Source organism: Petaurus breviceps, unplaced genomic scaffold (assembly GCF_028583685.1).
Source record: "Petaurus breviceps papuanus isolate PSGF00001 unplaced genomic scaffold, PetGlider_PUasm1.0 90849, whole genome shotgun sequence".
Classification (NCBI taxonomy): Eukaryota; Metazoa; Chordata; class Mammalia; order Diprotodontia; family Petauridae; genus Petaurus; species Petaurus breviceps.
The window spans coordinates 6,124,253-6,147,510 of NW_027187361.1; the positions used below are offsets into that span (position 1 = coordinate 6,124,253).

At 36.1% G+C, this 23,258-nt stretch overlaps 1 protein-coding gene across 3 annotated transcripts in view; it reads left to right on the forward strand.

Moving 5' to 3' along the window:
- The window catches only part of NLGN4X (neuroligin 4 X-linked), a 482,117-nt gene that overhangs the window by 121,083 nt on the left and 337,776 nt on the right, over nt 1–23,258 (forward strand). For all 3 annotated transcript variants that reach the window (XM_069072830.1, XM_069072832.1, XM_069072831.1), the window contains exon 3: nt 2,784–3,589. In XM_069072830.1, coding sequence (XP_068928931.1) covers nt 3,118–3,589 — 472 coding nt within the window. In that variant the 5' untranslated portion in view covers nt 2,784–3,117. The remainder of the gene's footprint in view (nt 1–2,783; nt 3,590–23,258) is intronic.

Here is a 23,258-nt window from a genome sequence, read left to right on the forward strand (position 1 = left end):
ATATGAAATTACCTGTCAAGGGTCACACAGGTAGCAGTAGCAGAACCAAAATTTTAAACTATTTTCTTTTTCTCAGCCCAACTTTATTATTTATTATATGATGCCATCTCTGCAATACAACTGTTTTGGAAATCCAGTCAGGTCTTGGCGATTCCTTGGAAATCTAAAGGCTTTGGCTGTTAATATGTAAGATTTGGAAGTTTTAATATATTCTGAGTTCAAGCTATGTTTAAATTAAAGATTGAGCCAGAAATACCCTGCCAGGAGCTACTTCTGACTATCCTAGTATTAACCCACTCAACTAGACTCTCCTCTGTGCTTAGAGAAGGCTTCATGCCTTAAGTTAAAGAATCAGAGCTATAAGAGACTTTAAGGGACCATAGACATAATCTAATTTTATAATTTTATGAGTAGGGAAACTGAGGCTTAAAGAGACCTGCCTCAGGCCATACACTAGTTAGTGGCAAAATTGGGACTAGATTTATGCATCTTCATGCCCAGTTACTGTACTGCTCTATGTGCACATATACATGGCTGGGAATGATCTTAGAATCTGAGATTCTCTCTCTTTGTTTTCACTGTGTAGATGGCTGACTGCACAGATAGGATGTTTTATGACTTCTTTTTTCCTAAAATGAAAATTCATCTTGGAAGATAACTGCCATTTGATCAGACTGACAATGAAATGAATACAGAGAATACAGAAACTTTTTAAGTTTCTAATTTGAATATAACTCAGTTAAAATAGGGAGCAAGGGGAAGCTCTTTAATAATAATTATGCATCTCTCCACATTTATATTCTGTTACTTTGTGTGCATTTTTGAGGAAACATCAATAAGAATTAGCCATTTTCTGTTTTATTCACTTTTTATGTGGAACTTTTTTCTTCTTTAGTTTATGTTGGTTATATTTTTCTGTCAAATGTATGCATTTAAAAATGTAACACATAGAAACATCTGTATACAGTGAGGAATATTTCTTAAATACTATAATGAATATTTTATTCATTTATTAAGACTTGGATTTTAAAAACATGGGTAATTTCTTTTTAAATTTCATTATTTAATTATGCACATTCAGTACACTGATGTGTTTGTTTCTGATCTATTGAAAATGTGAATTGGACCTTTAGAGTGTAAGTGATGTCATATCTTTTATGGACAAAATGCCTTGCAGGAGGGACTGGTTGATTAGCAAGCTTAGGGGCTTTCAAGGATATTGATTCAACCAAGCATAATGTCATCACCTGCTTCTCTTTTGGCTGTCTCTTAACCATTTAGAGATTTTATCTGCACATGGCAGAATCCCAAATGTTTTATCAAGTAGGAAACAAAAAGCTAGACTAAAACGTGTCAGCCATTTTCTCTCTATTTTTTTCCATAGCTTTAACTATGTTTAAATGAATACTTATTTAACTTACTTAAACATCATAATCACTATCAGATGCTAAAAATCTGTTTTCCCCCCAAACATATATTACTGCTTTGCAAAGGAAAAAAAAAAGGAAAACAGCCCAGCTCTTTCCTTTCTGTTCTAATGTACATTTTTCATTGAAATAGAACACATGAATATATTTTAGATAAAAAACCCAATACCCTACCTTATTTTCAAATTTTATTTTTATACTTTGTAATCTGTAGAACACTACATTTAAAAATCTCCTATAAAATCCTTGAAAGTAAGGATTATTTCATTTTATTTTATATTTCTGTCCCCAGCACCTAGCTCTTAGTAGGTGCTGATAGTTGGGAATTGCTTTCCTTTCTTGGAGGAAAGGGCATCATTTAAAATAACTATTCACCTGTGGGCAAAGATATTTAATGTCATATGAGTGGTGTTTTATCTAGTATTAGTTAATGCTGTGGCATATTAAACTTGGGTTCAAGTTTGCTCCTAACAGGTATTAGTTCTGTGACACCTTCACCCAGGTAAGTCTCTTAAACTTTTGTCAATTCTGTAAAACTGTAAATTACGGAGAAATAGCCATTTTCATCATACATGATTATCCCACATCAGAAAATCCCTATACCACTGAAATCATAGGTCTGCATAAAAAAAAATAGATTAATAATTAAACAAATGAATGAATAAATAGATAAATATATTAATAAGCAAATAGATTAATAATTACATAAACACATGAATGAATAAATAGAAAAACATATTAATACACAAATAGATGAATAAACAAATCAATCAATTACTTAATAACTTAAAAATACAGAAAAAAACCCTCCCAAATTTAAAGACAACAGAAACAGATGGGGAACAGAATTTTTTAAAAAATATGTTTTTTTAAAAGCCTCTTTAAAAGCTCAGTAGGAATGTGAGAATAATTTACTGTGAGATTTTAAAACACAATTTTAAATATTTCTATAAAGCATCTGAATAAAAATAGAAAGTAGACCTCCTCATGATTGTTAATTTCCATCCAGAGAGTCCAAGGGGGACCTGGACTAGTGAGTATACTTTCAAGTTTTTAATAGAAAGAAAGAAAATGGCTGCTCATCCTTCACAAAAAGATTATTTGGTACTTTAGTTTGGGAAAGCTGTGGATTTTGTTTTTGTTTTTCTTGATAATTTTCTGGGGTTTTTTTTTGGGGGGGCAGGTTATTTTGGTGCCTAGTCATACACCAATCACGAGTGTGCTGAAATCAGAAAACGATGTTAATATTATTTGTAAGGCATTTGGGCAAGGGGCAATGCTATGAAGAAAGAGGGAAATTCCTTGAATGTTCCTGTATTTGATTCATTTTAATGTATGCTTTTTCTTCTCCCATAGATTGGCATTTGTGCCTTGGCATCATTGAATGGGAGTCACTGTCCTTGTGAAACTGTTATCTGATGTTCACCACATCATTTCAACCATTTCTACCTGGAAGAAATAGCTGCTGGAATTAAAGGAGGATTGTATTCTGGGAATGGCCTGTAAAGACATCAACAACTTTATTTTTTCTTAATATTGGAATGTGTCCATGACCAGGCTCAGGGGCTTCTCAGCACTCCCCTAACTCTAGGCCCTTTACTCTCTAAAAAAGTTTTCTCTCTGTTTGGGGGACTGGTTTTATTTTCTCCTAGCTGTGGAAGACAGAGACTTTCTGATGTTGATATAAACAATGTCGAGGCCAAAGGGACTGTTATGGCTTCCTTTGTTCTTCACTCCAGTTTGTGTCATGTTGAACTCCAATTTCCTCCTGTGGATAACAGCACTCGCGATAAGGTTTACACTTATTGACAGCCAAGCACAATATCCAGTTGTAACCACAAATTATGGCAAAATCCGTGGCCTAAGAACACCTTTGCCCAATGAGATTCTTGGTCCAGTGGAACAATATTTAGGTGTACCCTATGCTTCTCCTCCCACTGGGGAAAGGCGATTTCAGCCCCCAGAGCCTCCATCCTCTTGGACAGGAGTTCGAAATGCTACCCAATTTGCTGCTGTCTGCCCTCAGCACCTGGATGAAAGGTCATTACTTCATGATATGCTCCCCATCTGGTTTACTGCTAATTTGGATACTTTGATGACCTATGTGCAAGATCAAAATGAAGACTGCCTTTACTTAAACATCTATGTTCCCACGGAGGATGGTGAGTACTTCATGCAAACAAGACTATAAACACACCAACTAAAATAAGGGGAAAGGAAGGAGTCTTCGATTGAAGGTTCTTAAAAAGTTCTATTAATATTGTTTCCTATCACAATCGCTTGATTTGTTTTCATATTCTCAGATACAAGCATACTAATTTATTCTTCATTTATCCATTTTTCACTCATTCAGTGAACCCTTGTCATGTGCCTGCTCTGTGCAGAGTACAGTGCTGGGCTAGGTACACCTTTGATTTCCTATCTCTTTTTATGAAATTACATCTTTTATTTGTAGGCAGCAGAACATTGTGTGAGCATGCACCACAATGTTAGGCCAAGAATTATTTGTAAATAATGGAAACTGTTTAGATGAGTAATATAGATAGGATTTTCTCAGTCTCATTCTGAAATTGCAAAGTTTCAGAGTGATTCCTTTTGTTGACATTGTTTCCTTAAGTAGGATTTTATTACTTGTTACTGGTCTTGAAGGACAAAAAATCAATAGCCATTAATCATGTTTTCATCAGATACAGAGCAAAATGGTTGTAGTGCATAATTCAGTGACCATTTCCAAAGCATAATGTTGAAATATCTTTTTTTTAAATTTCTTTTTGGTTTAGAACCTGATGAATCTAAAAGCAGATTTGGGTAGCCATATTATTTAGAAAAGAGGCAGCAGTGTAATGGATAGAAAGTTGTCCTTTGAACCAGGAAGACCCAGTTTCAGGTTATATCTCTATCACATATTAGCTCTGTGACCCTGGGCAAGTAATATAACTTCTCAGTAGTCTAGGTAACTCTCTAAAATTATGTTTCAGGAATGGTGAATAGGGAATTTCCTTTTTCAATGAAAACAAAAATCCATTCCTTATCCTTAATGCATCAGAAAACTGTTTTACTTTAAAAGTATTTCATAATCTGTGAGATAGGGCTGCAAAATTGTAAGAAAAGTAGTGTTCAGTACATCTGTTAATAATTTTCATAGCAATATATTTAATAAAAAGGCTATGTAGGCTAAGTTGATGAGAGTTATCATCTTATAATATTTTCTGCTATTTTCTATATACATAGGTTGTACCTAGACAAGGGATAAGGTAAATCATGAATTAAAATCTTCTTGGATTTAAAATAAGTAAATTTGAGTAGTAATGGACATTATCCACTGGCTTAGGGCACATCTTTCCTGTTTTGTGTGTCTGCTCCTTTCTCTCTTGAGTTTGAAATTCTGTTTCAGAAGATTTAGGATTAGTGTCTGAAATGAACAATTGTATTAACTCAATAAGCTCCACAATTTTATCTACTTTGCAGATAACTGAAAATCTAGCCTCCTGCATTTTGATTACTGCCTGCATAACAACTAATAAGGCAGTCTGAACAAAATGCAACAAAAACCAGACCTAAAAATGTGTCACTAAAGCTTACAAAGAGGGGCCCATCGAATCAGATTAAACAGACTCCAGTCCATTATCTGACTCTGGTCTGGCATAAGTTATTAGTGTTGTTATGGAGACAGACCACAGAATTAGGTTGTGAAATCTAGGCCTGAAAATGACTCAAGGAGTTAAATCCACATTTGGAGCCCTTACTTAAGTACAGTGTGCCAAAGCTGTCTTTATTTGTAAAAAAAAGTCTCTCTGTGGCTGTTTTGTGCATGTGTGAAAAGATGGACAACAGCACCCAAAACCAATTAGGGCTCTTATATCCGAAGCCTTCTGGGTCATGGTCTCTTTCTATAGGGAAGGGGAAGAAAAGGACTTGAAAAAAGAAAGACTCAAATTGTTTTTGAAATGCATCAGCTGTGTGAATCTCCATGTGTGCTAGCTATTTCATAAAGCTAACATTAGATACCAATGTTGCCTCAATTATGCTGCCTAGTTCATGAACTATTTTGCTGTCATTTGGCCAATATAAAATGTATTTAAAAAAAACTGATCAATATCTCCCTTTGATTGTAGTAACCTATATTTTTATGTGGAAAAAAATCATAGAGGTTATAGGTCCTTTCATTGTTAAGCAGTAAATGGCATATTTTGAAAGTATTAAAAAAAGAAAAGAAAAACTATTGCCAAATGAAGTAGCAGTTTAAACACAGTGTTATGTCATGTTTCTCTAGCACTATATATTTTTAATTGCTTTCATGTCCATTCTCTCATTTGATCTTAATAGATAATTCAACTATATAATGCAAACCTAGAAGTTAGGAAACATTTCTCCAGTGTATATGGATCTTGAATTTTTATAAGTGAAACTCTGAAGCCACATGTTAAAATACTAATTCAGGCAAGTGAGGTTTTTAAGGCTGTGAAATTATTTCTAATTGACTGAAGATACAGATCATAGAATATCTATGTTGGTTACTTCTGCTATCCTAAGAGCCAAGAAGGAACACTATGTAGTTAATGATTGATTATATGCTAATTAACCATTATACATCATGCCCAAGTTTTAAGGGTCTATGATTTTATCCTCTGGCAGATGCATATCTTAACTCTTCCATAACTTAGTAGATGATTTAATGCGTTTCTTTTCCCTCCAAACTTTGGGGAGGGGGCAATATTCTAATGAATAGTTGCTATAGCAGTTCTCCCAGGAAGGTCAGCCTTAGAATCATAGCTCACATGCCACGACCAGAACCTCTCATTCCATCCCATACTCTATTGCTATTTCATGGTCTGCCCTCTGTACCTAGAATGTTGTCCCTTCTCACTTCTGTCATTGAGAATTCCATTGCATCAAGGTCAGTATATTCCATGTCTTACTAGATTCTTTTTTGATGCCCCTAATTGTCCATATTCTTTGAAAGTATCTTGTATTTACTTATTTGTTTAACTGTTGTATCTCCTAAAAGAAAGTAAACTCCTCAAGGCCAGTGTCTACTTTTCATTTTTTTTTAAAATTTGGTTCTTAACAGGTAGCACAGTGCCTGATACATATAAATACTTATTGAATTGAAATGAATTATTAAGGCAGTTCCTTGTTCAACAGATACACAATGTATTCTTAGGCACTTTTGCAGTTTTTACATCTTGGTCGTACCTACTTGACCTTGTGTTCTACTGGCAAAAGTACTTGAGAAGAAAAAAATAATGCTCATGCAGTGAGGCATGGGCATCTTGACAAGGAATCAGAGGAGGCTATGGGTAGAGAGAGTAACCATAATTATAAATATACCCATAAATATAACCCCCCAAACATGGAATTGATTGAACTTCAGCTGATTCATTGACCATATATAGACATGGTGTCGTACAATGAATTGTGTCCCTTTAGGTCAAGGTGAAGTTGAAATTTAGCAGTATTTTAATTAGTGTCTGAAAAATTGAAGCCAAAAATTCTCTTTAGGGGCCTAAATAATTTTGCTTCCAAATTCGTCAAATCACTTTGATGAATGCCAAACTTCTCCTTAATTTTCTAATGTATAGACAATTCTGACTAGAAGTTTCCATATTACAGATATGCGCATTTGTTTTTCTTATAAGCTGAATATATTACACAAGAAAAGTAGTTGGAAATTTAAAATTAATCTTGAAAGCTTGATGAAATGTGAATTTCTAATACCAACTATAATAATAATGCTACAGATCTGGTTTTCAAATAGACCGATTCTACTCATCTGCTTTGTGCAATCATATACCCGTATAACTTCCATCCATATATCGAAAGTTATTGAAATGATTTCTAAATTAAAGATCACTTCATGAAAAATATGCATTATCTTCCACTTGTGTTTCTTTATGCCAGACTAAACTACAAATTAAGATTAAGAAGTATAACCTTTAGTAGCAAACTGCATTTCATCAAAAGCAGCCAACTGCTTCAAAAATTATTGCAAAACAAAACCAATCAATTTTAGAGAAGATAGGCAAAAATATAAAGACAAGAATGATTATTATGCTAGTGGAATATAGAGAAATTAGCCTGAGAAGAGAGAAGGATTCATGTTAGGGAGTAGTGCAGCACAAACTGGCAATTTTGGATAGAACCACATTTTAGAAGTCTGTGAAATCCTAGCAGAGGAGTTTCAGCTTGATGCTGTAGGCAGTAAGGAGTCATTGTGGGCTCTTAAGCGGAGAACTGAAATGATTCGAATGGTGTTTGATGAAAATTGGAATGGAAGTTAAATTCAGAGAGGATTAGAATCAGGAAAAGCATGAAGGTACCAAATGAATGGTGTGAATTGAGTTGATCATAGCCTAAAGAAGTGACAGCAAAAACTGAAAGCAAGGGGAGAAGCCAAGAGACATTTGAAAGGGAGAGTGTATGTGTCTTTGAGACAAGGAACATATAAAGAATAGAAGACATGGACGAGTCAAAGATAACTAAGATTTCTATCATAAGAGGCTGGAAAAATAGGGGTACTGCCAAAACTGTGTTTATTTCTACCACTCGTGTCTCTCTCTTAATTCCCTAATTCAGAAAATACAACTTAACTTGACCTACTTCAGAGGTTTTGAAGCACTCTGAGAAATAAAAAAAAAAAACTAACTAAAATTATAAATTGCCATTAATATACCTTTTTTCTTGCAAAAATATGTTATTTTTAAATGTGATGTAAGAGAAAATAAGTACTGATTTTGGATGAGTTGTTCTCATTCTCTTTAGTGCCCACATAAATGAAACAAGGGTGGCATTTCTAGCATCACTCCTTGAACTAGCTGCTTGTGTGATAACTATCTACCTACTTCAGCACACACCATCTAAAATACGGAAATGAGCAACCAAATGCTGTTTTCACATTCAGACACAAAACTATCTATATATCAGTTTTATGCCAAGTAAGGCTGTGGTAACTGCCAAGGGGTGTGCGTGTACCTCAGTAAGATGCTGGCATGGCAGTGCACAGCTGTGTAGAGCCTGCTGGAATGGGAGGACATGGATATGCTGGAGCTGTTAAAATAGCAAGAGAAAGGTGCTTAAAGTCAGGATAGCTCAGGGAACCCCAGGAATGTATTCAGTAATAAAATAGGTCTTTCTTTCCTCATCAGTACTGATTAGCCAATGCTTTCCCCTTCCTTGTAGCTCTTTGGGTTTTAGTTTTGGCATTTGAGAAACAAATTATTGGATTAGATGATCTCCAAGGCTTTATCCAGGTATAAAAATCCTCTCTCTAAGGAGATGGAATTGCTTAATGCCCCTCCACTTCATTTTTTTTTAACCATTCCTTTTCCTCTTTACCACTGGTCATGTGGTATGGTCTGTGCTACCTAGGGTCCTTCAGCTTATATAGCATTTGCCTCATTCCCTCCCACCCCCAATCAAAATATGCCCATTCTGTTTTCCATTACCTTGAGGCCTTTCTTTGAAATCAGAGGAATGTGGCAATGCTTGACAGCCTTCAAATCATGCAATATTGTTTGGTTGGCTATACAAGACTAGCCTTCAGAATAGAAATTGAACCTTCTGGAACCCTCTAGTTCTGAAACCTCCTCTGCAGATAGTTCTCTTGCTATGTGAATCAATAGTTTTGATTGTTATGTTTGGGTTATATCGGCTTATTGTGAGGTTGTTGGGTGGAGGTAAGACTCTTTGTTTTCCCAAGTCCATTAACCTCATGTATACACACATTAGTGGTATGGTGCTGGGCTTGTCTAAAACATGGTATGAATGTGCTTCCCTCATGAAAAGACTGCAGGATTCATTGAACCTTAGAGTCTGGAGGCACTGCAAAGTATTAGTCATTGTTATAATGCCTAGTAGATTTGTTCTAAGTTTATGACAGTGAGAATTGAGATTTCCTTCAGGGAAAGGGAAAGCAATGAGAAGAATGCAGTATACAGAGACAAAATGGCCATACTCTATGGACGTCTTTGTGTATGCTATTGATTCTTACTGTGGTGTATTTTCAACATGAAATTACAGTACAGAGAATAGTTTAATATGTGACTTTTAGGGTAATACTCTCTAGTAGAAAGTTTATTCCTGAAAAACCTGTACTTCATTTTAAACATTCAGTATGCTTTCTCATTTAGAATTCATGTCCCAATGCAACTAATAAAATGCAAATAAAGACATTAACATTAAAATAATTCAAATCTTAAACTAATAGCATAGCTGTATCATGTGATACTCTTCCTGCACTGTCCAATTTTCCATCAAGTAACACATTTGTAAGTCAGTTCTGAGGCAACTCAGCTTAAGAGATATTAAAGCCAATCTATTTATGACAGCTCCATTCTGAATATGGCTTTAACAAAGCAGGAGTTTTAGACTGAATGGGACACAGACTATTAATCTCCTCTGCTTAATCCTTAACCTTTATCTTTTTGGTGATGTTTCTGTGAAAGGGATTTCTAGCTATTATGACGTATAGAAATCAAATATCAAGTAATCTTTAGTACTTATTTCTTGAAAGAGTACCTTAAAACAACAGTACCACCAGTCTACAACAAAATAATAATGTGAATTTTTACTTCGTAAAATTAAAGCAGGAATATTTATTACATTTTCTTTTGTGGTTACTTTTTTTTTTTTAGATCTTTTCTGAATGTTTTATTTAAATTTTTACAGAATCTTGATTGAAATTAAGTATGTAGTTACAATTCCAGTAACAATTTCTACAAAAATGCACATACAATACCAGAATTTACTGTTTTTAAAGCAACTAATATCATATTCCTGTCTTGCATAAAACATGCACTGAGCACATTTGCATCTTGACCAAAATTAGTCTCTATGAGGAGAGTTGGCCCAGTAAAGTCTGTCAAAAAAGGAGCTGTGAACAACAGGTATAAAAGAAGTTTTTTGGTTAATGTTAAAGAAGGAACAGTCCCTTTCATCAAACAAGCCCTTCAGTGCTAGTGGCAATTTGTTCTGTTGACAAGCAGTCTCAGACCTAGTAGGTCTTGTCCCTGCCAGGTAAGTAAGTTACTTTGGGGCACTGGGTCAGAAACAACTGGCAGGACTATGGCTTATCTAGACTTTTTATTCCCAGCTCCTAACAAAGAATCCACACACCTTAGGTACTTTTATAATAAATGTTTACTGAACAAAAGAGGCAAACTTTTAGGCCACGTGGAGATACAAGTCTTAGGCCACAGGTTAAAAAAAACAAACCAAAAACTGTCCGACTAGTAGAAAGAGCACAGAATTTGGAGTCAGAAGACCTGAGTTCAAATCACAGTTCTGCTGTTTACTTATGACCTGTGACCATGTAACAAGTCACATAGCTTCTCTGGCCTTAATTCCTTATCAGTAAAATGAAAGGCTTAGATTTAAGATAAATTCTAAGGTCTCTTCCAACTCTAAATTCTATGATCCTATTACCTGAAAAATAAAAGTACATAGGCCTACAAGTCTGACCTAGCCATGACACCAGTCACCTGCGGAGCCTTAGCTCTGAACAGACGGTGGCAGGGCCCCCTGCAGAATTCTCATCCTTGTAAGGAATGCTAAGTATCATGGCTGTGTGGTGAGCCCTCCTGAGGTTCAGAAAGCAAAAGGATGATCCAGCCAAAGACACTGTCACAGATAGGAGAATTTTGTAGTTACTTCTGATTATGACTTCATCTGTAACAAAGTAATTGTAGAGTGTGCTGGAAAAGTTGCTGTGTTTATCCTTCATTTTCGAAGAGGACCATGGCACCAGGGAAATGATGACATGAAAGTGTTGAGACCAATATTATGTCTCAATCAGTCATTTAGTACCACTTAGTACTAAGTTCCAGATACTGTACTAGTTGCTAAAAATACAAATTAAAAAAACCAAAAACAAACAGTTCCTGTCTTCTAGGAGTTTATGTTCTCTTGGCGGATATGGAAAATACACTTATTAATAAATACAAGATATATGCAAAGGAATTAAATGGTAATTTTGGTAGGCAGGGGGAAGACATTAGCAGGAGGAATGTGAGGAAAGGCTTCATGTAGGAGGGGAAGCTGGAGTTAACCTTTAAAGTAAATTAGGAATTCTAAGAGATAGAAGTAAAGAGGGACTGATTGCATTCCAAGAGGGAGGAAAGCCCAAACAAAGACAAAGGAAAGTGGAGAGGGAGTATCACATGTGAAGAAGGGCAAATTAGATCATTTTGGGAATAACCTTTAGAGTATATGAAGGGAAGTCATGTGATAAATATGGAAGCTGGAAGCATGTTTAGTGGATAGAGCATTGGACTCAGAATCAGGAAGCTCTGGGTTCTTCCCCAGGCACTGGCTGAATGATCCTGAACCTCTGTTTTCCTGTTTCCTCATCTGTAAAATGGGGATAATAACAGCACCTCCTTCCCAGGATTGTGAGGGTCAAATGAGATAATTATAAAGTGCTTAGCACAGTGTCTGGCACATAGTAAATACTCCATAAATGTGGCTATGAGTATGGTTATTATTAAGTTGCTTAACCTCTCTGTTCCTCAGTTTCCCTAACTATAAAGTAAGGGAGTTGGACTTGATGGCCTCTAAGATTCTTTCATTTATAATTCTATGAAAAAGAGGGCAGAGTCAGATTGGAAAGGTTTTTAATGCCAGAGACAGAGACAGTGAGAGACAGAGACAGAGAGACAGAGAGAGAGAGATAGAGAGAGGAAGAAAGACAGAGACAGAGATAGGGAGACAGAGGCAGAGAGACAGAGAGAGAGAGAGAGAGAGAGAGAGAGAGAGAGAGAGAGAGAGAGAGTTTGCACTTATTCCTGAGCCACTAGGGAGCTACTGGATTGTTTTGATCAGGGCAGTAACAGGGTCAGAATTGGTGAGTGCTTTAGGAAAATCATTTTGCCTCAATGCCTGGAATGCTTTCCATACTTACCTTTGCCTCCTGACTTCCCAGGCTTTCTTTCAGGTTTAGCTCAAATACTGCCTTCTGCAGACAGCCTTTCCTGATTTGTCCTTCTGGCAGTGCCTTCCTGTTGAGGTCACTTCCTATTTATATTTTACATATTTATGCATATCTAGTTTTGTGAATGTGGTCTTTTTTTTTTCTTTTCGGAGGGCAATTGGGGTTAAGTGACGTGCCCAAGGTCACAAGCTAGTTTTTGTGTTAAGTGTCTGAGGTCGGATTTGAACTCAGGTCCCCCTGACTCCAGGGCCCATACTCTATTCACTGTGCCACCTAGCTGCCCCTTGTGGTCTTCTTTATTAGAATGTGAATTCTTTCAGGATAGGAACTGCATGTTTTGCTTTTAAAAAAAATTAATCCCTAGTGCTTAGTATAATGTAAGGTTTGCATTTATTAAGCCCAATGACTTATTGATTGGTTAGATTGGAGAGAAAAAATAAGGAACCTGAATAAGGAACAAAAAATAGGATAACATTCCGTCTGGCAATCAAGAAGCACTTATTCATTCCTATTGTGAAACAGGTATTGCACTGAGGTTCTAGGGATAAAAATAAACAATGAATGGAGAAATAGACAAATAATGAATAGTTTTGAGAGTCCCTGCTGTCAGCTATCTTGCATTCTGTTGTAGTTATCCAGAAGAAAAATGACTGAGGGACTGAAATCTAGTATTGGTTATGTAAATGGAGAGAAAGGGATGGATGAAAAAGATACTGTGTATAATTGAGAAAACTTGGCCACCTGTTGGATACATGGGATAAGGGAAAATAAGGAGTGTGATATGGAGGTTGTAAACCATAGTGATTAAAAGGCTTTGAAAGGAAATGGTTTGGTTTGGGAGGAAGGATAATGAGTTATTTTGAAGGAATTTTTAAAAAATAAGTTTGAGATGTCTTTAAGATATTCAGTGGGAAATTTTAAGTTGGCCTTCGGTGATGTGGTTCTGGAGCTCAGAAACACATGCTAGAGTTCGTGTAGACTCTGGCTGTCTCTAGTTGTGTGATGATGGGCAAATCTCTTCTCTGGGCTTCAATTTCCTCATCTGTAAATTGAAGGGATTAGATTGGATGACTTGTGAAGTCCCTTCTAGCTCTATAATTTTGTGACATGACTTTTCATACCTGACATATAGCAGCAAACATCCAAGAGAAAAGTAAAATGTTCAGTCAGCTATGCAGAAGTTCTAAGTTACCAAGAGCAAACATTCAAATATTTGAAGGTTTTCAGATGATTGACTGGATTTTTGTTTTAAATTTCATTTACACATTTGATATTGTCTAGTGATTGTTCATGAATAACGAGGTATGTGAAAAATTGTTAAATATTAAAAGTTAACTAAAAGATATTAATGCTCCAGCCTCAGACACAACATAAAAAGTAGTTGTGTGACCTTTGGCAAGTCACTTAACCCCAATTTCCCTACCTTCCCCTCTCAAAAAAAAGAGATATTGATGCATTTGAAGATTTTCTCAATTAAAACTGGCTAAATAGGCATGTAGTTCTATATAATAATTATCAATGTTCCCATTTCTAAAGTAGTGGAGAAAGAAGGAAATGGTAAATTATTTGTTCAAAATGCCATTAGAGAATACTGTGGCATAGAAATTCAGTATATTTAGAGGAATTCTCCAAACCACATTTGCTCTGTGCTAGAAAGGATATTCAGTCTAAACCATAACCAAGCAAGCATGACATGCTTTGCAGCATTTGCTGTTTAGTCTTTTTTAGTCTAAGTCTTCTTAATCCCATTTGGGGTTTTCTTGGCAAAAATACTTTTGCTATTTCCTTTTCCAGCTAATTTTATAGGTAAGAAAAACTGAGGCAAATAGGATTAAGTGACTTCACCAGTGTCATACAACCAGTAAGCATCTGAAGCTGGATTTGAACTTAGGTCTTCATTCTAGTGTCTGGGTTTGCATACTGATTCTACGACTTACTCCAAGTATGACTTGAGAAAGATCATTTTATGTTTCTTAGCTTTAGTTTCCTTCTCTCTAAAATTATTGGATTGGTTAAGATGAGCTACTCTAGCACATCATAGATTTAGATCTGTGGGAAACTTTTGTGATTATATAATTCACCTAATTCACATGGACAGTAAGTCATAGGATCAGGATTTCCAAGTTTTCTTACAACTCCAAAAAACGTGACCTTACTCCATTTATTAGACATCTAATACATCCCTAGTAAGTCACTTATCTTCTCCATCTTCAAGTTTCCTCATCTGTAAAATGGATATTATTAGTGAACTGTCCAATTTACAGAATAGTAGTAAGAAACAAGATATAAAGAGTGTAAGAGTGCTTTATACATTCTAAAGGACTAAATAAATAGAAGGGGTGGCTATTGTGGATGGTGGTAAAATTGAGACAGGAGGAGTATAAGGCAGTGACTTAAGGGCATAATAGAGTCTGGATCCCTAACTTCCCAGTCTATTGCTTAGTTCTTTGAGCTATCCTATCCCCACACTGTGTTGAGATTCATTTTTTTTTCTCATTCATTTGTATGTTTCAATGAAAAAAATAATAAAATGCTGATGCATTTAGTTGGGGAACAAAGAAGTGTGTATTATAAAGCAAATAGAGCAAGTAAGAATGAAAATGGATGTCCTCTTGTTCAGGCAATGAGCTTCAAGCTTGTTTCCTGTTTAGATACCAGTGAATGTATTTTTCTTTGTAAAGGACAGGGCTTTAAAAGTGGCAGACTAGTGGCCATTCGAAAAGTCTCAGACATCCTTTAACCTTGATTTCTTAAAGGTAGCAGCAGGAAAAGGCAAAGAGAATGTTAATGGCAACAAGTATAGTAAGCACTTCGTTATAAAGTAATAAAACAAAAATGTATCCTACTCTTTCCCCTCCCACATTTGACATTGCCTGTGAAGAAGCAAGTATATCTTGTTTAGCACAAATCATATGATGTAAGTGGTTAGCCTGACAATAAAGGGGAAATGTATTTTGTTTGACTTTTCCTAATTGCTGGGAAAAAATGTAAAAAAGAAATACACGATTTGCTTGCTGCCTCTTTCATATGAAAAAAAAATCATTTTTCTGGGGGGGGGAATTACTTATGTCTATCACAATTTTCTGAGGGAGGAGAAATTTTCAGTAGAAGGTCAGGGGCCATTTCATTTCTGTCTTTGTGTCCTAGAACCTTACATTGTGTCTGTCATGTACTTAGTAAATGCTTATTTAATGTTCACTTTGAAAGTCATATTACATTATTTTATTTGAAAATATCATCCATGTCTGCTTTGAGAATGGCTGGCATTACTACTTAAAAATCTGCCCCCATGTAACTTTGCCCCAAGTGGACCTAACAGTTAGTTCTGTGACCACTATTTCTAAGGAATGGAGCATCTGTGTAAATAATGGCTATTATTATGTGAAATGAATGTGCTTTTTCTTAACCCCCCACTCATGTTTTCCTTCCACTCCATGTTCATTTGTTTTCTGCGTTTCTAATGATGATGATAATTATAGTAGCTAGTGTTTTTATAGTAATTTAAGGTTTCCAAAGCACTTCAGTAATTTAATTTTTTAAAAAATTAATCTGGTTTAAATTTAATTTATTTAAATAATTTAAAATTTTATTCTATTTTAGAATTAATAAAATTTAATTTTAGCTCATTTCATCTTTATAACAACCCTGGAGGTAGATGTCCCATTTTACAGACGAGGAAACTGAAGCAGCCTATGGTTAAATAACTTAAACGTATAGTCACATAACCGATAAGTGTCTGAGGCTGATTTTGAATTCAGGTCTTTCTTCCTGTCCACTTCATCAATTAGTCATCAGATTTATTGACACCTTGTAATTTTTCTGACAATTCTTGTGCTGAGTTTATCTCTGTTTTTGTTCAGATCTGCCTCTATTTCATCTTTGTGACATCTCTAGAAAATGCTCCCTTGTTCTCTCCTCTAATACTTGTCACCACCCTGGTGTAGATCCTCATTATCTTGACCTTGGACTATTGCAGTAGCTTATTGGTGGATATGCCGGCCTCAAGTCTTTCTGCTCTAATCCATTTGCCATTCATTGGCCAAAGTGATTTTCCTGAAGTTCAAATCCAGCAATGTTACCCCCCCACACACACTTAATAGCTCCATTTGCTTCCTATTATCTTCAGGATCAAATACAAAATCAGTCAGGCATTCAAAGCCCTTCACAATCTAGCTCTACCTCCCCTACCTTTCCAGTCTTTATAAATGATATTCCTGACCATATACTCTTCTAGTTCCACCAGCAAGATACTCTATCTCTTAACCTCCAGCCATTCTCTCTGGCTATCCCCCATGCCTGGAATGCTCTCCCTCCTCACCTCTGCTTCCTGACTTCCTTTAAATTCCAAGGAAAATTCCATCTTCTAGAGAAAGCCTTTCCTATCCTCTCTTAACTCTAGATCTTTCCCTTCTATCCTTTAGTTTGCTTGAACCTATTGCTTTGCTTGTTATCTCCACAATTAGTTTGTGAGCTCCTTGAAAACAGGAAATGTCTTTTTTCTCTTTTTGTATCCTCAGGGCTTAGCATAATCCCCGACTTAATATATTGACTGACTTTTTTTTTTTCCCACAATTGACTTTCCACTTGAAATGTGGAATCTATGTATCTTTGTCTCTCTTAGTCTCTTATTTTATTCAATTAAATAAATCAGTTCAATTCAACAAACATTTGCTAAACAAGCAGTATTTATTGAGTGCTTAATTTGGGTAAGACTCTAGTACTAGATGATGTGAAAAGGCAAAGATATTTAAGTTACTTTTGTCAAGGAATATATAATTTGGTTGGAAAGATAAGGCAAATATCAAATGTTTAACAATTTAAGAAATGTTCATTAAGTACCTAAGCTGTGTTCAGTGCTGTGCTAAGTGCCAAGGAATACACAAAAATACCACACTATCTTTCCATAACACATGAACCCAATCCAATCCAATAAACATTTACTAAGGACATATTAAACAGGGTATAAAACATTGTTCTAGTTGCTGAGTGTGTTAAGACTGGATAAAAACCAATCCCTACTCTTGATTTATGACTTACTGTGGACATAAAACATATAACTGGATGTGGATCTTTGTAATAATTTGAGAAGGAAGAGAGCACAAAACAATGAGGTTAGTAGAGAAAAACTTTTTGTAGGAAGTGGTACCTGATTGGAATCTTGAAGAAAACTAGGAATTCTTTAAGTAGAATTGACAAAATAAGGCAAATATGAGAAATACGTGCTATAGCAGTTCAGAGGGAAAATGGTAGACTAGTGTAGTTAAAGAAGGCTTCATAGAGGAGATTTCAGCCATCTTTGAAATTTGCATAAGCACCTCTGCAAAGTTCCATAGCATCTATTTAAATTTTGAGTAGCAAGGCCTAATAAGGCATTTAAAAAAATCTTTAGAATGAAGTTACTTTTTCTCTTATTGATAGTATGGTGTGATCCTTGAGGACAGGAGAGGGAATCGATGACTTTCAGAAAAGCATATACAACATCCTTACCAAATTTGTAGATGATGGAAAGTTGAGAAGGATACATGGTAGTATCAGTATCCAGAAAAAGGTCTTGATAGAATACAGAGATAGTCACCAAACTTTTTAATTGGGCATCCTATTAGTAAAAAAACAAACAAACAGTGTTGAGCATGAATTCTCAATATACTCATTTATATATAAATTGTGTAAATGTACTATTGTACTAATATATTATGCACATTATGAACCCTACACAATTATGAAATAAGCATTTTGTGATACATTTTTATTTCATTCAGTGGTTCAAAACTTCCATTTCACTAAATCAAAAATAATATTTTAGATAGGAATGATACAATTTACTTGGTTTTGTCATTTTTGGAAAACTTAATTTAACATTATGTGATGCAACAATAAGTCACTTTGTGTCTACAGTGAACAAATGGATGATATTGACACCGTCATTCACTTCTATTGATGAATTCTCATCATTATATGAATATACCTTGTATCTTTGTTAGATACAGATCTAATGTGTTACTGTATAGCATGTAAACAGAGTAAAGGTTCATGAGTCAATATTAGTAAAGTTTAATTTCTTTCTTTTTATAATGTCTTTTTATAAACTAACATTCATAAGTCATTTTCCCCAACTGCACCAATCCTACTTTGATCTTATTACAGCCTGTTAATCAGTAGCACCTGATTTGCTGTAAACAAATGCTGACTGGGTTATAGGATGAACTTGTGTGTAGGATTACATTCATATTACTTAAGGAAGTCAGATTATTGGAATTCTGAATCAGAAAGAATGATTAATTAATAGGAAGTTCTGTAGCAGCAAGCACCCTAGCATATCCAGGATGACTGCTAGCACAGGTTCTTTAATCTGCTTTTCTAAAGGAAAGCAGCTCTAAAAGCATTAACAATCTTTTTTTTTTTTTTTTTAAGCAATAGGAGTTAAGTAACTTGCTCAAGCAAGGTTACACAGCCAGTTATTTCTGGGTGTGGTGCTGAGTGTCTGAGCCTGGGATTCGATCTCCAGGTCGTCCCAACACTGGAGCCGGTGCTCTTACTCACTGAGCCACCTGGCCACCCCTAAGCAATTGGGGTTAAGTAACTTGCTGAAGGTTACACGGCCAGGTGTTTCTGGGTGGGTGCTAAGTGTCTGAGCCCGGGATTCGATCTCCAGGTCTTCTCAACACTAGAGCCGGTGCTCTTACTCGCTGTGCTACCTGGCCGCCCCTAGCATTAACAATCTTACTTTAATTAAACATATACCATTTACCCAGTTAAGGGGAAAAAGTCAGCACCCTGAACTTCAGAGAATACATACAGAAGTTAGAAGCAGACAAAAAATACAGAAAGAAAAAATAATGCAATTCAGCAAGACCAACAGACAGGTCTTCTAGCTGTTTTAGCAATCCATACATACAGTGTTAGTTACAAGAGAGAGAAGCACCAACATCTGGGTTTCGAAAGCCTGAGGCTCAATGGCTGCCCAGAGTCTCAACTGACCAAATCATACAACTCTTCCCAAAGTCAGCCCTGAAGCAAAACTCACCTCAGAGGTATAGATAGCCTTCTCCAGGGTGAGAGAACATCACAAACTTTGTGACCCACTGCCTAAGTACAAAGTAACCAGGTGTGAGCCTTCCTGCAAAACAATTCTCCCCTAAGCATGCTTCTCGTATAGGCTCTACTTCCCTTCAGCAAACTCCTCCCAGCATAGGCTCCATGTGAATAAATTCAGCCTATTAGGGGCAGAGTATATTTTCAAATTAGGGAAGGTCTTCAGATCCCCTTATCATTACAACTGCTTTAATGCACTTTTTCAACTATAGTCTTAAATATAGAGTTGGCCTAGTTCAGGAATCTGGAACAGAACACTGATTTTTCCTCATTTCCAACCTAGATACACTTATTTTGAACTTCTTTGGTTTCTCCATTCCTCCCCCTTTCTCTCTCCCCCCATTAAGGCATCATTGGGAAATCTCATCATCTTATGTGATCCAATTATCCTTCTTCTTCACTCCTCAGCTGCATCCACTACTCCTCCCTCCATTTGGGAATGCAGGACAGGAGCAGACATCTTTCTCACCTGTCTGCACTTATTTTGGACTTACTTGAGTTCTCCACCGTGTCCCAGTGCTTGAGTACCATGCCCCTTCTGCATGTCCCATTTACCTTGCTTTTGTGTGTCATCTTCCACCGTTAGATTGTGAACTCCTGGACGGTGTAGACTGTCTTTTGTTTTTGTTTCTTCAATGCTTATCTCAGTGCTTGGCACTTAGTGGGAGCTTAATGAATGTGTATTGACCATTGATTTATTCAAACTATAAATAGCTCTTCTTGCACATTTTCTTATGCTCTGCCTCCTCTTTTAAGATACTCACAAAAGTTGGTTTTTGTTTGTTTTAGACAGTTATACTAACAAGCTCATTTTCAAAAGTTTGTTCTCAATAACATTTTCAGATGTACTTGGTAGTTCCTCAGGTTTCAAACGTTTTCTTCAACCATAGCTACATTTGGAGGATTATTGCTCTCTTCAATCTCCTTCCCATCTTTCTTGAGTTTAGAGTCTTGACATGTCTTTTCTGTTAAGGTGTTATCTTCCTCTTTTTCAAGGTTATCTACATTTACCATTATAGATAGGGGGATGCTGCCTGGCCCAGTGGATAGTGTTGGAGTTGGAGAGATGGAGATTTGCCTCCCCAAATTTATCCTCTGAAACTTACTAACTGTGTAACTAGGGGCAAGTTACTTGACCTCTCCCAAACTCAGTTAACTCATTTTTAAAATGGTGATAATATTAACCTTTATTTCCCAAGATTATTGTGAGGATAAATTAAACTAATATTTGTAAAGCCCTTTACAAGCCTCAAAGTGCTATATAAATGCTAGACATTATCCGTACAATTCTTTCTCCAAATGATCCAGAACTGGCTACAATTGGCAGTGATTTTCTGATGTCTCTGAAGAAAATTATCTGAGTCCATCTTTGCCTGTGTGCACTGAGTGTTATGGGCAGCATCAGAGGTTGCATCCAAGACTTGCCCCCAAACCTGTATCATATATGTGCATAACACTTTACCATCTTCCATTTCCTTTGATTTAATCTTTGTGCTCTCCATAGTCTGAAGTCAGCAACCTAATTTAGCCAGCATTACCAAGGCAGTTCTTGAAGGGTACCATATCTATTCCAAATAGAGGGCTCCAAAGCTTTAGTATATAAAGATTTGATATCTGATTCTTTTTTTTTCTTCATCAGCAAAGTCAAATGTAAAGTCACCCACAGAGTTAAGCAAGATATTGAAATCTATTCCTCTCTGTGATTTTTTGCCTTCTGCCTTTTTCTCAATAAAGATCGAATGAAAAACATTCATTGCACATTTATTTTGTGCTAAACACTTACCTAAAGTGCTGAAGATACAAATACAAATCAAGACAGTTTTTGTCCCAAGGAGCTTACATTCTAATGGGGGAGTCAACATGAAGAGAGGAGTGGTGTCCAGGGAAAAGAGTTATGGTTTGGGAAGTCACAAAGATGGCCAATGAAACAATAGGGCCATCCCAAAACATATGCTTTTCAGATGCAGTGCTGGAAAAGTAGTGGTGATTTTATTATATTTCATAGAGGAACAGGTAGGCGGCGAGGGTGGATAGGTGCATGGCAGTGCAGGAAATGTCAAAGTAAAGGTGAGGACACATGGTATCAGGGAGTATAAATCTTACATTTACATGCTTCATTTCTCCCAGTCACGGGTTCTGGTAGTTCAATATCAATGCCTTGGTATCCATTGCAGATAGAGATGATCTTTCTCTTGGAATAATTTCCATATTAATTTTTCCATTCTTCCTGCTGAGGGTAATTTCTGCATTCTCCTTGGATTTAAAGTCTTTTATAGCTTGGCTCCAATCTATCTTTCCATTATGTTACTCATTATAATTCTGTTTCCTGTACTCTTTAATATAAATGAAGTAGCCTTTTTGCCATTGTTCATACACAATACTCCTGTCTCCCATCTCGTGCCCTATTCGCCGACTTTCTCCTATGCTTACAATGTTCTTGTTGCATATGATCCACTCTTCAAAAACCTAGTTTTCTTCAAGGTTTAGTTCAAGGGCTACCTTTTACATGAAGCCTTTCCAGGTCCTCCCATCTTCTAGTTCCTAGAGCCAGAGATCATCTTATTTCTATTTTGTACATACTTATTTTTGTACATGTTATTTCCCACACAAACAATGTAAATTCTTGGTTATCATGTATTATTTTACCTTTGTCTTTGTGTCCCCAGCTCCTAGCATATAGTACTTTATTAATAGCATATAGTCTAAAATATCACATAGATATCATTCGATATATGTGTTAATAAATGGATCCTGATATATGGATTAGTTGTCACTTTCCATCAGGCCTCGGGAGTTGAGGCTCTCACCTGACTTCCAGAGGTCACCCTGATGTCTTCCTTGTGCCCCTTGGCTTCCTTCATTGTTCCTACTGCTTTGTCAGTAAAGCTCCCTGTTACTTCATGGGTATGGGGAGGGAGGGAGGCAGGACACTCTCCCCAAACTGTATTTTTCTTTCCTGATCCAATTAATCATCTTAAATACTTTTCAACTCCAGATATACAAAGCTAGAGCAACTGAAGGTAGGGCTGTAACTAAAAGGATGACATTTAATAGTGAAAAATGTAGAATCTTATCTTGACTTTAAAACAGATATTTCTCAAGTATAAGAAAGAAGTAGGCATCATTAGATAGCAGATTGTCTAAATATATGGGATTTGAGGATGGGCCACAATGTGTGACTTAACAGAATATTAGGGCGGACAAAATAGCTAATTGAGACTTGGACTTCAGTGAAAGTCGTAGCTTTAAGACATAAAGAGTTTGTAATCTTGCCCTTTTTGTCTTGTTCAGACAACATCCTGAATACCGTGTTTTGATAACTTAATTTTAGGAAAGATTTTGACAATTAGATAGGGTCCTGAGGAGAACAATCAGACTGATAAGAGGGACGCAAACTTTATGCCATATGAGGATTATGTGAAAAAACAGCGATTTTTAATTTTGTCTGAAGAGAAAGAAAACTTAGAGAAAACATTATAGACATTTCTAAGTATTTGAAGGACATTTTTAATGTGAAGGGGGGTTAGATTTGTTCTGGATAGCACAGAGGGCAGAATTTGTAGCAATGGGTACAAATTGCAAAGAAGCGATTTTGGCTTAATATAAGGAAAATATAATGAAGAACTTGCTAATTACCATTAGAGTTATCCCAAAGGGGAAAGGGCTAATTCAGGAAGTAGCAGGTTCTTTCTAACTGGATATGTTTAATGAAAGGCTTATTGTCCACTTGTTAGTATCCAATAGAATGGATTTTCAAGGGGTATTTCAGGCAGATTTATAGGAGCTAGATGGCACCTCAGTTCCCTCCTTAG